Source organism: Scyliorhinus torazame, chromosome 10 (assembly GCF_047496885.1).
Source record: "Scyliorhinus torazame isolate Kashiwa2021f chromosome 10, sScyTor2.1, whole genome shotgun sequence".
In the NCBI taxonomy this organism is placed as follows: Eukaryota; Metazoa; Chordata; class Chondrichthyes; order Carcharhiniformes; family Scyliorhinidae; genus Scyliorhinus; species Scyliorhinus torazame.
In genome coordinates this window covers 205707105-205725837 of record NC_092716.1, presented here as the reverse complement: position 1 = coordinate 205725837, position 18733 = coordinate 205707105, and the positions used below count along the sequence as shown (strand labels likewise).

At 46.4% G+C, this 18733-nt stretch overlaps 1 protein-coding gene across 1 annotated transcript in view; it reads right to left on the bottom strand.

Moving 5' to 3' along the window:
* The window catches only part of otog (otogelin), a 431253-nt gene that overhangs the window by 99161 nt on the left and 313359 nt on the right, over positions 1-18733 (bottom strand). Inside the window, exons 42-43 of the mRNA XM_072517704.1 lie at positions 9034-9050; positions 7718-7731 (exon numbers count right to left, since the gene is read on the bottom strand). Coding sequence (XP_072373805.1) covers positions 7718-7731; positions 9034-9050 — 31 coding nt within the window. The remainder of the gene's footprint in view (positions 1-7717; positions 7732-9033; positions 9051-18733) is intronic.

Here is an 18733-nt window from a genome sequence, read left to right as displayed (position 1 = left end):
GCGAAGCTAACCACCGCTCCTGTTCTAGCCTTCTTTGACCCAGCGAGGGAGACCAAGATCTCCACAGACGCCAGCCAGGACGGCATTGGGGCGGTGCTCCTCCAGAAGGACGACACCTCATCCTGGGCTCCAGTGGCCAACACGTCCAGGGCCATGACGCCCACTGAGCAACACTATGCTCAAATTGTGAAAGAATGCCTGGGCCTGCTCACTGGCATCATGAAATTCCACGATTATGTGTATGGTCTCCAGACCTTTACCGTGGAGACGGACCACAGACCCTTGGTGCACATTATACACAAGGACTTAAACGACATGACACCCAGGCTCCAGCGCATTCTCCTTCGGCTGCGCAGGTATGATTTTGAACTGGTTTACATACCTGGGAAGGAGCTAATCATCGCGGATACCCTTTCCCGTGCCATCACCTCACCATGTGAGCAGGCAGACTTCATGCACGACATCGAGGCGCAGGTGAAACTGTGTGCCAGCATTCTCCCGTCATCCGACGACCGACTCATTCGGAAGGAGACCGCCAAGGACCCTCTGCTGCAGCGGGTCATACATCTCCTCACGAATGGCTGGCAGAAAGGGCAATGCCCCCAATACTATAATGTAAAGGATGACCTAACTGTTGTCGAGGGGATCCTTCTGAAATTGGATCGCATCATCATCCCGCGCAGCTTCCAGAGCTTGGTGCTCACGCAGATACACGGGGGACACCTCGGCATTGAGAAGTGTAGGCGCAGGGCCCGACAAGCTGTCTATTGGCCCGGCATCAATGAGGACATCTCAAATATGGTCCTCAACTGCGTGACATGCCAGCGGTTCCTGCCTGCTCAGCCCAAAGAGCCGCTCCACCAGCATGAGCTTCTGACCTCTCCATGGTCTAAAGTTGGTGTGGACCTCTTTCATGTCAACGGACATGACTACCTCCTGATAATTGATTACTTCTCCAGTTACCCCGAGGTAGTGAAACTATCAGACCTAATACCCCGGACCGTAATACGGGCCTGCAAAGAGGCAATCGCCAGGCATGGAATTCCGCTCACGGTCATGAGCGACAACGGTCCCTGTTTCTTCAGTCAAGAATGGTCCAACTTTGCAAAGCAATACCACTTCCAGCACATCACCTCGAACCCACATTACCCACAATGTAATGGGTGTGGTAGTCACCACTGTTTGTATAATACGTGTATTAGAGGTAATACGGTAAGGCTCCTGTACTACAGGTACGGGGATAGATCCCTGCCTGCTGGCTCCGCCCAGTAGGCGGAGTATAAATGTGTGTGCTCACCGAGCTGCTGCCATTTCAGTAGCAGCTGCAGGAGGCAACACATCTCTGCTTAATAGAGCCTCGATTACTCTCTACTCTCGTCTCGTCGTAATTGATAGTGCATCAAAGGGAAGGTCAAAAAAGGGGTCCACGTCGTGAAGCAAATGCTCTGTAAGGCTGCGGACTTAGCTTCGGATTTCAATCTTGCTTTTCTGGCATACAGGGCAACCCCTTTGTCCAATGGGTTATCTCCGGCTCAGCTCCTAATGAATCGTAACCTGCGGACGACTGTCCCGGCCATTCATGTACCTGATTTGGATCACCTTCCAGTGTTGCAAAAGATGCAGCAGATCAGAACCAGGCAAAAGATCACATATGATGATCATGTTATGGATCTGCCGCTCCTCTCTCTCCGAAGGACACTGTTCACATTCAGTTGCCTGGTGGCGGCTGGTCAGCTCCTGCTGTTGTGGTTCGACAGGCTGCTCCCAGGACGTTCGTGGTTCGCATGGCGGATGGATCGATTGTAAGGCGCAACAGAAGGGCACTACGCAAACTTGCATGCCCATCACCGGATCTCACTTTCCCAGATGTCACTTGGCCCGACCCGGACACCTTGCTCCATGAGGCCACCAGCCTGGCTGCATGCCAACCGGTCAAGACACCATCATCTCTGCCTCCAGCTCTCAGGCGGTCCACGAGAATCCGTCAACAGCCTCAACGATTGGACTTATAAATAATTTCCTGTATATATGATGTTATGTTTCTGCACGCTAGACACCTTACATGCACATATCCATCCACTCACCGATTTTGTATATAGTTACTCTTGTAAATATGTTGTTTCTGCTCTAAGCAGCCAACAACATTTTTTGTTTTAAAAGAGGGGATGTCATAATATGCATCCATGCACATCGTGAGATAAAAGCAGGCAGTGACAGACACCCAGGTGAGCCAATCAATGTACAGAACACAACCAATCACAAGACAGGACACCAGAGGGGGACTTACACCTATAAAACACACGAGGCATCAACACTATGCCTCTTTCCACTGGTGATAGCTATAGTGATAGTCAGGGTGTACAAATCATTCAACACCTCCAACACGTGGATCAGAGCTAGCCTGATCTAGATAGTTAGCTTTAGTTTACTTAGGGTAGTAGAGAGTCAACCCACAGGGTTGTGTTTTGTTGCTGGGGTTCAATAAATCTTTTATTGAACCAACGCCTTTGTTTGGTGTATACTTGATCAGTTAATTGCATCATGTGCGATCCGTGTTACCCCAGGGTGAACAACAGTCAGGGGAAAGAAAATGAACGGGCAGAACAGTGCAGGGATCCCTCGTGGCCGTTCCCCTTCAAAACAAGTATACAGTTTTGGATGCTGTTGGGGGGGGATGACCTACAAGGGGAAGGCCCTAGCGGCCAGGTCTCTGGCACTGAGTCTGGCTCTGGGGCTCAGAAGGGAAGGGGGGGAGAATAGAAAAGCAATAGTGATAGGAGACGCAATGGTTAGGGGAATAGATAGGAGATTCTGTGGTCGTGAGCGAGACTCCCGGAAGGTATGTTGCCTCCCGGGTGCCAGGGCCAGGGATGTCTCGGATCGTGTCTTCAGGATCCTTAAGGGGGAGGGGGAGCAGCCAGAAGTCGTGGTGCACATTGGTACCAACGACGTAGGTAGGAAAAGGGGTGTGGATGTAACAAAAAGGTTTAGGGAGTTAGGCTGGAAGTTAAAAGCCAGGACAGGCAGAGTTGCCATCTCTGGTTTGTTGCTGGTGCCACGTGATAGCGAGGCTAGGAATAGGGAGAGAGTGCAGTTGAACATGTGGCTGCAGGAATGGTGTAGGAGGGAGGATTTCAGGTATTTGGATAATTGGTGCGCATTCTGGGGAAGGCGGGACCTGTACAAGCAGGACGGGTTGCATCCGAACCAAAGGGGCACCAATATCCTGGGAGGGAGGTTTTCTAGTACTCTTCGGGAGGGTTTAAACTAATTTGGCAGGGGAAGGGGAACCGGATTTGTAGTCCAGCAACTAAGGTAGCCGATGTTCAGGACGTCAAAGCATGTAGTGAGGCAGTGGGGAAGGTAACACTGACAAAGGAGAGTACTTGCAGGCACGGAGATGGGTTGAAGTGCGTATACTTCAACGCAAGAAGCATCAGGAATAAAGTGGGTGAACTTAAGGCATGGAACGGTACTTGGGACTACGATGTGGTGGCCATCACGGAAACTTGGATAGAAGAGGGGCAGAAATGGTTGTTGGAGGTTCCTGGTTATAGATGTTTCAATAAGATTAGGGAGGGTGGTAAAAGAGGTGGGGGGGGGGGGGTTGCATTGTTAATTAGAGGTAGGAGAACAGCTGCAGAAAGGCAGTTTGAGGAGGATCTGCCTACTGAGGTAGTATGGGTGGAAGTCAGAAATAGGAAAGGAGCAGTCACCTTGTTGGGAGTTTTCTATAGGCCCCCAATAGCAGCAGAGATGTGGAGGAACAGATTGGGAAAGGTGCAGAAGTAACAGGGTAGTAGTCATGGGTGACTTTAACTTCCCAAACATTGAGTGGAAACTCTTTAGATCAAATAGTTTGGATGGGGTGGTGTTTGTGTAGTGTGTCCAGGAAGCTTTTCTAACACAGTATGTAGATTGTCCGACCAGAGGGGAGGCCATATTGGATTTGGTACTTGGTAATGAACTAGGGCAAGTGATAGATTTGTTAGTGGGGGAGCATTTTGGAGATAGTGACCACAATTCTGTGACTTTCACTTTAGTAATGGAGAGGGATAGGTTCGTGCAACAGGGCAAGGTTTACAATTGGGGGAAGGGTAAATACGATGCTGTCAGACAAGAACTGAAGTGCATAAGTTGGGAACATAGGCTGTCAGGGAAGGACACAATTGCAATGTGGAACTTGTTCAAGGAACAGGTACTACGTGTCCTTGATATGTATGTCCCTGTCAGGCAGGGAAGAGATAGTCGAGTGAGGGAACCATGGTTGACAAGAGAGGTTGAATGTCTTGTTAAGAGGAAGAAGGAGACTTATGTAAGGCTGAGGAAACAAAGTTCAGACAGGGTGCTGGAGGGGTACAAGATAGCCAGGAGGGAACTGAAGAAAGGGATTAGGAGAGCTAAGAGAGGACATGAAAAATCTTTGGCGGGTAGGATCAAGGAAAAGCCTAAGGCCTTTTACACATATGTGAGAAATATGAGAATGACTAGAGTGAGGGTAGGTCCGATCAAGGACAGTAGCGGGAGATTGTGTATTGAATCTGAAGAGTTAGGAAAGGTCTTGAACGAGTGTTTTTCTTCAGTATTTACGAATGAGAGGGGCCATATTGTTGGAGAGGACAGTGTACTCCTAGATCTCTTTGACTTTCAATACTCTTGAGGGTTCTACCATTCACTGTATATTCCCTACCTGCATTAGAGCTTCCAAAATGCATTACCTCACATTTGTCCGGATTAAACTCCATTTGCCATCTCTCCGCCCAAGTCTCCAAACAATCTAAATCCTGCTGTATCCTCTGACAGTCCTCATCGCTATCCGCAATTCCACCAACCTTTGTGTCATCTGCAAACTTACTGATCAGACCAGTTACATTTTCCTCCAAATCATCTATATCTACTACAAATAGCAAAGGTCCCATCACTGATCCCTGTAGAACACCACTAGTCACAGCCATCCAATTAGAAAAGCATCCTTCCATTGCTACTCTCTGCCTTCTATGACCTAGCCAGTTTTGTATCCACCTTGCCAGCTCACCCCTGATCCCGTGTCACTTCACCTTTTGTACTAGTCTACCATGTGGGACCTTGTTAAAGGCCTTACTGAAGTCCATATAGACAACATCCACTGCCCTACCTGCATCAATCATCTTTGTGACCTCTTCGAAAAACTCTATCAAGTTAGTGAGACACGACCTCCCCTTCACAAAACCATGCTGCCTCTCACTAATACGTCTATTTGCTTCCAAATGGGAGTAGATCCTGTCTCGAAGAATTCTCTCCAGTAATTTCCCTACCACTGACATAAGGCTCACCGGCCTGTAGTTCCCTGGATTATCCTTGCTACCCTTCTTAAACAAAGGAACAACACTGGTTATTCTCCAGTCCTCCGGGACATCACCTGAAGACAGTGAGGATCCAAAGATTTCTGTCAAGGTCTCAGCAATTTCCTCTCTAGCCTCCTTCAGTCTTCTGGGGTAGATCCCATCAGGCCCTGGGGACTTATCTGCCTTAATATTTTTCAAGACGCCCAACACCTCGTCTTTTTGGATCTCAATGTGACCCAGGCTATCTACACACTCTTCTCCAGACTCAACATCCACCAATTCCTTCTCTTTGGTGAATACTGATGCAAAGTATTCATTTAGTACCTTGCCCATTTCCTCTGGCTCCACACATAGATTTCCTTGCCTGTCCTTCAGTGGGCCAACCCTTTCCCTGGCTACCCTCTTGCTTTTTATGTACGTGTAAAAAGCCTTGGGATTTTCCTTAACCCTATTTGCCAATGACTTTTCGTGACCCCTTCTAGCCCTCCTGACTCCTTGCTTAAGTTCCTTCCTACCTTCCTTATATTCCACACAGGCTTCGCCTGTTCCCAGCCTTCTAGCCCTGACAAATGCTTCCTTTTTCTTTTTGACAAGGCCTACAATATCTCTCGTTATCCAAGGTTCCTGAAATTTGCCGTATTTATCCTTCTTCCGCACAGGAACTTGCCGGTCCTCAATTCCTTTCAACTGACATTTGAAAGCCTCCCACATGTCAGATGTTGATTTGCCCTCAAGCATCCACCCCCAATCTAGGTTCTTCAGTTCCCGCCTAATATTGTTATTATTAGCCTTTCCCCAATTTAACACATTCACCTGAGGACCACTCTTATCCTTGTCCACCAGCACTTTAAAACTTACTGAATTGTGGTCACTGTTCCCGAAATGCTCCCCTACTGAAACTTCTACCACCTGGCCGGGCTCATTCCCCAATACCAGGTCCAGTACAGCCCCTTCCCTAGTTGGACTATCTACATATTTCATAGAATTTACAGTGCAGAAGGAGGCCATTCGGCCCATCGAGTCTGCACCGGCTCTTGGAAAGAGCACCCTACCCAAGGTCCACACCTCTACCCTATCCCCATAACCCAGTAACCCCACCCAACACTAAGGGCAACTTTGGACACTAAGGGCAATTTATTATGGCCAAGCCACCTAATCTGCACATCTTTGGATTGTGGGAGGAAACCGGAGCACCCGGAGGAAACCCACGCACACACAGGGAGAACGTGCAGACTCCGCACAGACAGTGACCCAAGCCGGAATCGAACCTGGGACCCTGGAGCTGTGAAGCAATTGTGCTATCCACAATGCTACCGTGCTGCCATATTGTTTGGATGCTCCTTACAAACCTTACCAAGTCCCTAGCACTAAGTGAGTCCCAGTCAATATTGGGGAAGTTGAAGTCTCCCATCACAACAATCCTGTTGCTTTTACTCCTTTCCAAAATCTGTCTACCTATCTGCTCCTCTATCTCCCGCTGGCTGTTGGGAGGCCTGTAGTAAACCCCCAACATTGTGACTGCACCCTTCTTATTCCTGATCTCTATTAATATCGCCTCACTGCCCTCTGAGGTGTCCTCCCGCAGTACAGCTGTGATATTCTCCCTAACCAGTAGCCCAACTCCGCCACCCCTTTTACATCCCCCTCTATTCCGCCTGAAACATCTAAATCCTTGAACGTTTAGCTGCCAATCCTGCCCTTCCCTCAACCAGGTCTCTGTAATGGCAACAACATCATAGTTCCAAGTACAAATCCAAGCTCTCAGTTCATCTGCCTTACCCGTTATACTTCTTGCATTAAAACATATGCACTTCAGGCCACCAGACCCGCTGTTTTCAGCCTGTCTGCTCTTCCTCAGAGCCATACTGGCCCTATTCCCTAGTTCTCCCTCAATGTTTTCAGCTTCTGACCTATTGCTCCGGTACCCACCCCCCTGCCATACTAGTTTAAGCCCTCCCGTGTGACACTAGCAAACCTCGCGGCCAGGATATTTATGCCTCTCCAGTTTAGATGCAACCCGTCCTTCTTATACAGGTCACACCTGCCCCGGGAGAGCGCCCAGTGGTCCAGATAACGGAAACCCTCCCTCCTACACCAGCTGTTTAGCCACATGTTTAGCTCTTCTATCTTCCTATTTCTAGCCTCACTGGCACGTGGCACAGGGCGTAATCCCGAGATTACAACCCTAGAGGTCCTGTCTTTTAACTTTCTGCTTAGCTCCCTGAACTCCTGCTGGAGGACCTCATGCCCCTTCCTGCCTATGTCGTTAGTACAAATATGTACAACGACCTCTGCCTGTTTGCCCTCCCCTTTCAGGAGGCCCATTACCCGTTCTGAGACATCCTGGACCCTGGCACCAGGGAGGCAACCTACCATCCTGGAGTCTCTTTCACGTCCACAGAAGCGCCTATCTGTGCCCCTGACTATAGAGACCCCTATGACTATTGCTCTTCTGTGCTTTGACCCTCCCTGCTGAACATCAGAGCCAGCCGTGGTGTCACTGCTCTGGCTGCTGACGTTTTGCCCCGATAGGCTATTCCCCCCAACAGTATCCAAAGCAGTATACCTGTTCGAGAGGGGGACAACCACAGGGGATTCCTGCACTGACTGCCTGCCCCTTCTGGTGGTCACCCATCTCTCTGCCTGCACCTTGGGTGTGACCACATCTCTATAACTCCTATCTATGACGCTTTCTGCAACTTGCATGCTCCTAAGCGCATCCAATTGCTGCTCCAACCGAACCACGTGGTCTGTGAGGAGCTGCCATTGGTTACACTTGCTGCAGATGTAGTCGACCGGAACGCTGGAAGCGTCACAGATCTGCCACATCTCACAGTTGGAGCACTGCACCCCGCTGAGTGACACTTAAGCACTAATTAATTAATTTAAAATAAACACTTGAATTATTGTTAGATTGAGTTACAATTAACTATATGGCCCTGACACTAGATGATTTTTATTGTAAATACCGATCACTGCCCTCAGGTTTAGTTACTCCACTATCTAGTTAATCAATTAGATTTGTTTTGCAGTATTATTTTTTTTTCAAATTTAACATATTCCCAACCAGCCAATCAGGTCACAGCTTTACTGTGATGTCACTTCAGTTTCCCCCCCACAAAATTTGAAAAGGTAATAAAAATCACTTAGAAATCACGGTAGGGAAAAAGCACCTTCTCCTTCTCTGCACCAAATTACCAAGTTCCAATTCCCACTCTGGATGCGTCTCTCCTTCACCTGTGCAAAGCTTACAGAGTGCGCTTCGTGTCTGTCTTTTATAACAGGCCTCAGCTAACCAGGGTGACTCACACTACTTAAGCTTCAAAGAGAAGAATACAATGTACACCCTTGTGCCACTAAACAGGCCTCAAGTGACTGACAGATAACTGCCTCTCAGCAATTAGGGAGGGGACAGCTTCAGCCAACCAGACACTAAGCTACACACTGCACTTTTAACTGGAAAACAGCAAAATTAGACTTAGCACTTACCTTTCCTGATTACCTCACTGCACCAAATTACCAAGTTCCAATTCCCACTCTGGATGTGTCTCACTCACTCAGGATGTGTTTCTCCTTCACCTGCGCAAAGCTTACTGAGTGTGCTCTCTGTCTGTCTTTTATACTGACCTAGGATAGGTACATGTGTTACGGTCGAATGATGGTGTGTAGATTAATTTGTTCTTAATCTAGGACAAAAGTTCAGCACAACATCGTGGGCTGAAGGGCCTGTTCTGTGCTGTATTTTTCTATGTTCTATGTTCTAACACAACATTGTTCACTCTCCTGATTGCTCACTCGGTCCTGTAAATGTTCAAAGAGCCTCTGGTCATCTGGGAACCCACCCAGATCACTCCTCTGGAAACCCTCAGAATCCCAGCCATCGAATCTTTGGCAGCTGGGAAGTAAAAAAGGAAGCATTGCCTCTTTGCATCCAACTCTGAAGACCTTGGGAGTGCGCTGCCCTGAACAACTCTCAACCGGCCTGAGTTGGAAGGTTGGAAAAGACAGGATTGAGAAGATTTGAAGGTAAAAAGGTAGGGGAAGAGTGGTGATCCGACTCTGAGTGCCACTCCATGTCCAAGAAATTTTGGCAGAGACCCCAAGTGTGCACAGGGGTTCAGGTTGAATTTCACAATCAAAACCAGATCTGAAACTGGTGTGGGTGCATCTAGGATTGCTATCCATTAAGGCATTAGTTTGCATGGTTAACTAGAGCTGAGCAGGAAGAATTCAGCTCCTCGTCACAGTTCTGCTGCAAAACGTATGCACAGCCTCTGATTTATATAAAGGTGGAAAATTCACAGAACTGTAGACATGGCATGCTCGTCTATAAGAGGTTTAACAGGTAAGGTGCCAGATTGATCTTGACAGCCAAAGGATGGCTGATTTTAGACCTTCATAAAAGAGATGACATAGCCCTGTCACAAAGTCCTAGAGACAGCGGACTAAAGCACATTTATTCATTCATCTGAAGTAGCTTTAATTATTGCTGAGAAAAGGGACATGCTGTCGAAGCTTTTCGTTGTGCACTCATTAAGTCACGTTTCGCAAGAATACCAAATCTCATAGGGAACAACAATTTATACTGAATGAGATAAGGGTGCAAGTGCATTCTGATTTGGAGAGGCATTGATATGGACAATGCACTGGGGAACTGTTAACTGCCAAGCTTTTGTTTGAAGTCAAATCAGATAGGTTGACTCTGATTGGTCAAGACATTGCCCTGTGGAATAAACCAGGGAATATCTGTCCCCCCGCAATGAGTGGACATGTTCATTTTGTTCGCAAAGGTCAGGGCCCTCTGTGTGAATATATGTAGCTCCTAGCACACCACCACCTGGAAATTCCCGTCCAAGCCACTCACCATCCTCACTTGGAAATAAATTGCCGTTCCTTCACTATCGCTGGGACAAAATCCTGGAGTTCCCCCATTAACAGCACTGTGGGTGCACCCACACCACAGGATCTGCAGCAGTTCAAGAAGACAGCTGACCAGCACTTTCTCAAGGGTAGTTAGGGATGGACAATAAATGCTAGTCTAGCCAATAATGCCCACATCAATGAATGATTAAAACAAGTGATTTTAAGCTTTTTCTAAGCTCAAGAATATAAATATGTTGTCCATAGGCAGGATTGATATTATTGTAAGAGTCCTTGCTGTTTATTCCCTTATTTCATTTTGCCATCACATTTTTGATCCACGGATGATTATTGGACATGTCCCTTTAAGGCAAGAAGCCTATAACTTTAATTCAAACTGAAGAATCCAGCAGGCTGGCTGGTATCAGTGTGGACTCAGTTTGATCAATTTTATTGGTGGCCAATAAGTGTCCCCAGATGGCTGTACTCTGCTAGGTAACAGGTGATGTTGGATATTATTCCACTGGAAGGTTTTCCAGAGTCCCGAGGTTCAAGTTTTGATTCTGGCAGCCCGGTGAAGAGATCTAACTAACTTTCTCCAAAAGGATCCAGCTAATTTTCTCCAGAAGGCAACTGTGGGGGCTGACTCTCTCTCCAACAAGTCTGGGTGCTGCTCTCTTGTGACTGCTGAGGCCTTAAGTCAAACCATGAGTTGGAAGCAAGTTGTGATGTGAAATAAAGTGTCTCTACAGAAAGATAGACGCCTGAATGCAAACCTGAAGCTGAAAGCCCAGTCCGATGAGAAATAAAATGTCTTTACAGAAAGCCTGCTGCCGGTGAGTACTGCATTTTCTAAATTACAAAGACCCTGAATGAATGACTCGACCGGCTGAAAACCAGAGAGTTAAAAAAAAAATTTAGAGTACCCAATTATTATTTTTTTCCAATTAAGGGGCAATTTAATGTGGCCAATCTACCTAACCTGCACATCTTTGGGTTGTGGGGGTCAAACCCATGCAGACTCGGAGAGAATGTGAAAACTCCACATGGACAGTGACCCAGGGCTGGGATCGAACCCGGGTCCTTAGCGCCGTAGGCAGCAGTGCTAATCACTGCTCCACGATGTCGCCCAAAAACTAGAGAGTTTAATCAGTAAGCTTGCTGTGAAGAAGGTGTGCAAACGAACCACCGTCTATAGCAAAGAGTCTATTCTTTTGGCCTTCATCTTTATTATTGTTTTTACCACTTTCTACCCCTCTGTGTTTGTCTGTCTTATGTGTATGGATAGAGGGTTAAAGTGGGTAGTAGGTATTAGTGTTTTGCTATCCAGTTGTATTTACTGCCTATTTCATAATAGTCCTCGTTATAAATAAACAGTAATAGTGTTTATATTTACAAACCTGACGACTGTAATTATTAGGCAGCCAAGGGCTTTAGGTATTTTTGTAAGAATTATTGGTTAATTCACTTGTGTTGTGACTCCAGAGCATGTGGGGCTGGAATTGATCATGCACATGCCCAAGATGCTGTAACATTATATCTTGCATGTGTGGTGAAAATGTCTAGTTTTTTTTTGAAAAATATTTTTATTCTCCATTTTCACATTTTCTTCAGAATTTACCCCCCCACCAATAAACAGTAAACGGTAACGAATACAATGTCAAACCCCCTACCAACAACAACGATCCCATCCTCCCACCATCCCCCAAATAACGGCCCACCTGACAATATAAGCATCAAATAAAACTAAAACTCCCAAGGAGGAAAAAAGAAAAAGGAATCTGTAATCGCCCCTGGTCACCGTTGACATATATAGTCCACCCCCCAACCCCCCCTGATATTCAATGCCATCCCGTCCCCGAAAGAGTACTGTGAATGGCACCCATGAATTGTAGACACCCCCCCTCCCAGACTCCTCCCCTCCCACACTCCTCCCCTCCACTTCCTCTTGTAAACTCCTCCCCCTAACCTCGGTTCCTTCCCCCAACGTTTCATCCCGGCTAGACTCACCAAAACCTGTCCTGCCAGGCTCCGATGGCCGCAGCCCCTTCCCCCACCTCACTCCCGTTCACTGGCCAGCTTAAACCGGCCAGCATGGAGGCCCCCGCCCGGGTCTCCTTCCCCCTTGCCCGGTCCCAGGAAAACCAAGAATTCCCCTTTAGCACACAACCCCAGCATACACACCCAAGCCCCAAAGAACCATCATTGCAAATGAAAGTCCCAACTGTTCCCTTGTCCAAATATACAGTGTCGACTCATTTAGTACATACACCAACACACAGTTAAAAAATAAAGTTACATGAGGCTACATCGGTGCACGACCCGCTCTCTGTCCCATTTCTCAATTCTGCCACAGTCCTTCTGCCATCGCAAACTCCTCCGCCGCTTCTGCCGTCCCAAAATAAAAGTCCTTGGATTTGTAGGTCACCCTCAACTTAGCTGGATATACTATGCTGCCCTGCACCATGCTGATGTACAGTGCCTTCTTCACCCGGCTGAAGGCAGTCCGCCTCCTCGCCAGCTCCACCGTAAAGTCCTGGTATATGTGTATACCAGCTCCAGCCCACTGCACCACCCGCTTCTGCTTTGCCCAGCCCAGGACTTTCTCCTTCACGCTATACCTACGGAAACACACAGTTACTACTTTTGGAGGCTCACTCGCCTTTGGTATAGACCTCCACGACGGATGAGCCCGATCCAGTTCATTTCGGGAGGGATCATCCCCCTCCCCCAATAGCTCCGCCAACATCGTGGCAAAATATTCCGTCGGCCTTGGGCCTTCCACCCCTTCGGGCAGACCCACGATCCTCAAATTCTGATGCCTGGATCTGTATTCCAGGTCTTCCATTTTGGCTCGCAGACCTTTGTTGGTCTCTGTCTCCTTCCGCAACTCCTTCCCCATGGAGGTGAGTTGATCACTGTGCAGCGATAATACCTCTTCCACTTCCTTCAGTGTCTCACCTTGCTCTCACACCTCCGCCGCTGCGCTTGATACCGCTGCCCTCACCAGGGCAATCGTCTCCTCCACCAGCACTTTCAATACCACCCCCATCTCCTTCTTCATCGCTTCCATGTGCTTTGTGAACTGCTTTTCAAGTTCCACAACCATCACTTTGGTAATTTCTTCTGCTGTGAGCAATGTGGCCTCCCCTGGTGCTCCAGCCTCTGCTTTCCTTACAGTTCCTGCGTTGACTTTTCCACTCACCGGCGGACTTTCATTAACCCCCTTTTTCACAGTCTTTTTTTTCCCAAGCTTGGACATTTCCCTTCCCTGTGCCTTCTTACAGCTTTTTCAGCCTCCGTTGCCCCTGGGACCGGGCGTTAAAACCCCAAAATTTCTATTCCCGAGCGGGAGCCCACCAGTGTGCGGCTGCCTGGTGAAAATGTCTAGTTACATGATGAATTTTTGAACATATAACTTTTAATTTGGGGATTGACATTTTTAAAAGATAGGATGAATGGAACCCATGTTTAGCACAAACAGGACTAAAGTGATTGCAATCAAAGGGTGGCCTCCCTTTATTCAGTAAGTGTGTGGAAGTGAGAAAGCACTGAACACTGGGTGAGCCCTTTCTGAGTTTCTTGGTCGAGACGAGTTGTTTACATTTGGTTTCCTAAGGAGTTAAATTTTGCATATGGTTTACCAGAAGAAAGGGAATGTTTGGAAATGGGAGATATGAATTTTAATCTCGAGCTAGGGCATCCCAGGTGCACCATGTTACCATGGGGATAGACTGCAGGGAGATTTTGTTTTTTGGTGGTGTATTACCTGTGCGTTTTTCACAGAAGCAGGCAGTCGGAGTTTGGAAGCAGCTTTTAGAAGCTTACATAAAAGTCTGCCAGAAACCTGGCGGCTAGACTGGGGTAATAAAATCTTTTTTTCACCCATTAAAAGTCTTAAAGCAGCAATGTCTAGTGCTTCGACATCTTAAGAAAGGACCTTTTTAGGAAAGTGTTATTCAATCGGGTGCAGGCCCTACAACTAAATAAAACGCAACTGAATAGTTATGGTCGTGTAATCTTCAAATTACACAAACTGTTTGCAACCAAAAAATTGGGTTTTAAGGCAGGATTATGGCGGACAAAAGTCCTAAAATAGACATTGTTTCTTCAAAAGGTAGAGAACAACTTCCCACAACTTCAAGGGGAGGTCGAGCTGTACCAGATGTCTCTGTTGATGATATATTGGGAGACCTTATATTTTCAATTCATCGACATTTTGGATTGTCTAAAGTAGCTATGAAAATTGAATCAAAATATATCATCCCTAAAAGACGGTTAACTACCAAAGAAAAACTAGTGGCAGTCATTGACCAATTGCGAGCTGCAAAATCTAAGCTCGAGAAATCTGATCAAACTGAAACACTATTGGCAGACTCAAAATGCAGAACTCAGCTAATACTATTACAAATTGATGAACTCCAAAAGAGAAATACTGACTCAGAAACCAAACTTCAACAGTTAATGGGCGGGAGTCTCCGACTCCCGCCGGGTCAGAGAATCGCCGGGGGCAGCGTGAATCCCGACCCGCTGGCTGCCGAATTCTACAGCACCGGTGTTTTGGCAGGGGCGGGAATTGAGCCGCGCCAGTTGTGGGCCGTTGGCAGCGGCCCCCTCGGCGATTCTCCGGCCCACAATGGGCCGAGTGGCCGCCCATTTTTCGTCCGGTCCCGCCGGCGTAAATCACAACAGGGCCTTACCGGCGGGACCTGGCTCCACGGGCGGCCTGCAGAGTCCTCGGGGGGGCGCGGGGGGATCTGGCCCCAAGGGGTGCCCACACGGTGGCCTGGCCCGCGATCGGGGCCCACCGATCCTCGGGCAGGCCTGTGCTGTGGGGGCACTCTTTCCCTCCGCAATGGCCGCTGTCAATCTCCGCCATGGCCGGTGCGGAGAAGAAACCCCCTGCGCATGCGCTGGGATGACGCCAGCACGCGCTGGCGCTCCTGCGCATGTTGCTGATCAGCTACTTTGGCTAATGCATGCCTACCCATAGTGCCCCACCAATCCACATGGTTCATATTAATTCACATGTACCACTAGCCAATAACATCAAAATGGAAAATTTCTGTTGAACTATTATTTACTGCATTATTATTCATTTATTAGTGAATTATTATTAATAATTTTATCACTGAATTACATAATCAATTTTGATAATCAATAATTTTACCAATTATTACTAAATCATATACTCAACTTCAGTTATTTTGCTGTATAATCATTTTATTTGTATACATGAAATTATTATTATTGATGAATTATGTAATCATGATATCACGTTTTAATCAGTATATCAATGTTTTAAGCAATTTATCAATTTTTACTAAGTCATTTCCCTCATTTCCCTTCTCTATCAGGACTACCCGCGCAAAGAACTAAACGTGCCCTCAGTGCACGAGACACAATCTATGCTAAAATTATTCCTTTTTATTGGGAGATAAGGGTAGCCAACGAACTAAATAAAATCACGACCATCACACAAGATGTAGCTGATTATACCGCCACTGGCCTCGATAAGATCTCTGATGAAATGCGAGCAATTCGAACCATGACATTACAAAATCGAATGGCACTTGATTATGTGCTAGCCAAAAAAGGTGGCACCTGCACCCTGATTGGTGCGGAGTGTTGCACTTTTATTCCAGATAATTCAAAAGGAGTTAAAGATCTGGCAGCACACATTCAAAAGGAAGTCAGAAAGCTTGACACACCCTCAGATACCTCTATCTGGGAGAAACTTTGTGGGTGGTTGGGAATGTGCGCAGTAAGAATAATCTTTTTCTTCTGTGTAGGATTCATCATTTACATGACATTCCTGGTGATCAAATGCGCTAGCCAACTATTCACTAAACGCAGAGGCCCAACAATCAGAATGATTCACACGAACCCCACTGCACCCCCATTATTAGATGAAATAGTACTACAACATTACTGTTGAACTGTTACTAACCTATCAATTATTTGACTATATTACTAACATATTGCTAAAAGATTAATACTGAATCAGTAGAATCAAATTCAATTAATTGATTAATTGTTGTTGTATAATATTAATTCGTTGAGAATTTTAATACTTTTTACTGCAATGCTTGAAATACAATGCTTGCCCGCTCTATTGTTGAAGGTTGTTTTCAAACAAACAAACCATCAAAGACAATGTGAGTGAGTTCCTCTTCGCGCTTTTACCTATCCGATCGCATTTCTCCTTTTTTATTTTATTATGATATATCTCACTTAATCTTTCGATTTATCAAAGGCAGGATTAAAGGGAACTGTCTATTTCTGATAGGTAAAAGGGTAATTGATTTAGCCATTTTAATGTAAATACTAAAGCTCAGTTTAAAATCCATTTTAAAATGGATTTCATCATAAAACTTCAAGCATAACTTTGATTACAAAAACATACAGCTTGCAGGATTTGCAACGGCAAAGCACAGAATTTGAAACATCTAAAAGCTAGCTAAAGCTTATGCAACATTTTACTGAAAAGTTAAATTGACATAATATGCTGTCCATTGTTCTAATGAACAGAATTGCAAAAGTTTGCAGCCATACCACAATCTGATCAAGATCACCATGACTACATGAACCCACCATTGTTCAGAATACAGATAATAGTGCAGTCAAAATCCAGTGAAAGCTAGAATTGATTAAAAGAATACATCACATTCCAACATAGGACAATGATCTAAAAAACATGTCTTCAGAAATGTTGCTTATTGATGATTGACAACGGACCATCCAACCAAATGCATTTGAGACCCATCCAAACCAATCAGCACATTGCAGGGGTAGGGACAAATGGAGTCAGGCTGATAATATTCTCCTTAAAGAGGTCCAGGCAGACATTTTCCATACAGGATCACTCTATACCTTTTACCTAACTATTTGCTATCCTTATTTCGTATTTCATATTTCCAATCTAATTCTTAAAGTCTGCGCAAGCTGTTGTGCTTTGAGCAAAGAACCATTACTGTATTTTGAAAGTTAAATCTGTTTGTAAACCATTAAGCCAATTATATCTCTTAAAGTCTTTTGCTGGCAAGGGCTTTATTGAGAACATTTGATTTGTAACCACAAGAAGATTTCAGTCTCTCAATTATAAGCAATAGACACAATAACATTTTTATTTCGCATCCGAGAAGTGTAACTTAAATTTCTACTGAGTTTTGAAGTGTATACAAGACTACACTTAAACCGCACAGTAGATTCCTACAAAAGTGTAGACCATAAGCAAATGGCTTTCAGAAACACGGATGTTTTGTGATTTTAGAGTCACTGAGCATGAGTGAAGTGGGGACCCAGCCTAAGCTGAGTCCAGCACCGCCACAGTCGGGGGAGAGCCGATCTGCATGCAGGGGGGTCTTTGGCAGGGCCTGGGGGCACTCGTGGGGGGTGATTTGGAGATGGCGAGCCTGGCCAAAGGGGGGGAACTATTTGGCAGGCTGGGTCCACGGGTGGCCGGCGACATGTTGCACGGTGCGGCCACTGCAGGCCGCCGCTGTGCGCATGCGCAGCCACAGACCTGGCAATTCTCTGGCCGTATTGACAGCTAGAGCCAAGTGCTCTACACTGCGTGCCTGCTAGCCCCCCTCCAAACGGAGGACCGGTGGCCGTTTTGCACCGATTTTTCAGTAGTAAAACACCGCCGTTCGCACGCCGGCATCAGGCCATAGTCTCCAAATCGGAGATTCCAGCCCAATGTTTTTCTGAAGTTAAAGGCTTTGAGTGCAATACTCTTTTGAATTAACACTTATTTTTCTGGCAGCTGTTTATTGATGTTTGTGCTGCCAATGCAGAGCCAGACATGCAATGTAACACTGACTCATTCCCAAAATTATGCAGGAACTTCGGTCTTACAGTCAGCACAAAGAAAACTGAAATGATATCTTGGGTCCAAGGTTTCAGTCCATGACTAGAACTTGTCAGTAGGGGACTAGTTCACTTTGGGATCAGGGGCAGAGGTGAGTGTAGGGCCATCATTAAGCAGAAGGTTCTGGGGATACTGAAAGGTCTGAAGGTGGATAAATCACCTGGGCCGAATATACTACACCCCAGTGTTCTGAAGGAGATTGCTGAGGAGATTGTGGAGGCATTGATGGTGATCTTTATCACTGGAGGCAGGGAGGGTCTCAGAGGACTGGAAAATGCTAATGTGACACCTTGTTTAAGAAGGGAGGGAGGCAGAAGACGGGAAATTATAGGCCGGTTAACCTGTCATTGGTAAGATTTCAGAGTTCATTATCAAAGATGAGATTGTGGAGTACTTGGAAGTGCATGATAAAATAGGACTGAGTCAGCACGGCTTTGTCAAGGGGAGGTCATGTCTGACAAATCTGTTAGAGTTCCTTGAGGAGGTAACAATGAACTTAGGCAAAGGAGAACCAGTGGACGTGATTTATATAGATTTCCACAAGGCATTTGACAAGGTGTCGCACAGGAGGCAGTTCAATAAATTAAGAGCCCATGGTGTTAAGGGTAAGATACAGGCATGGGTTGAGGATTGACTGAGAGTGGGGATAAAGAGGTGTTTTTCAGGATGGCAGCCG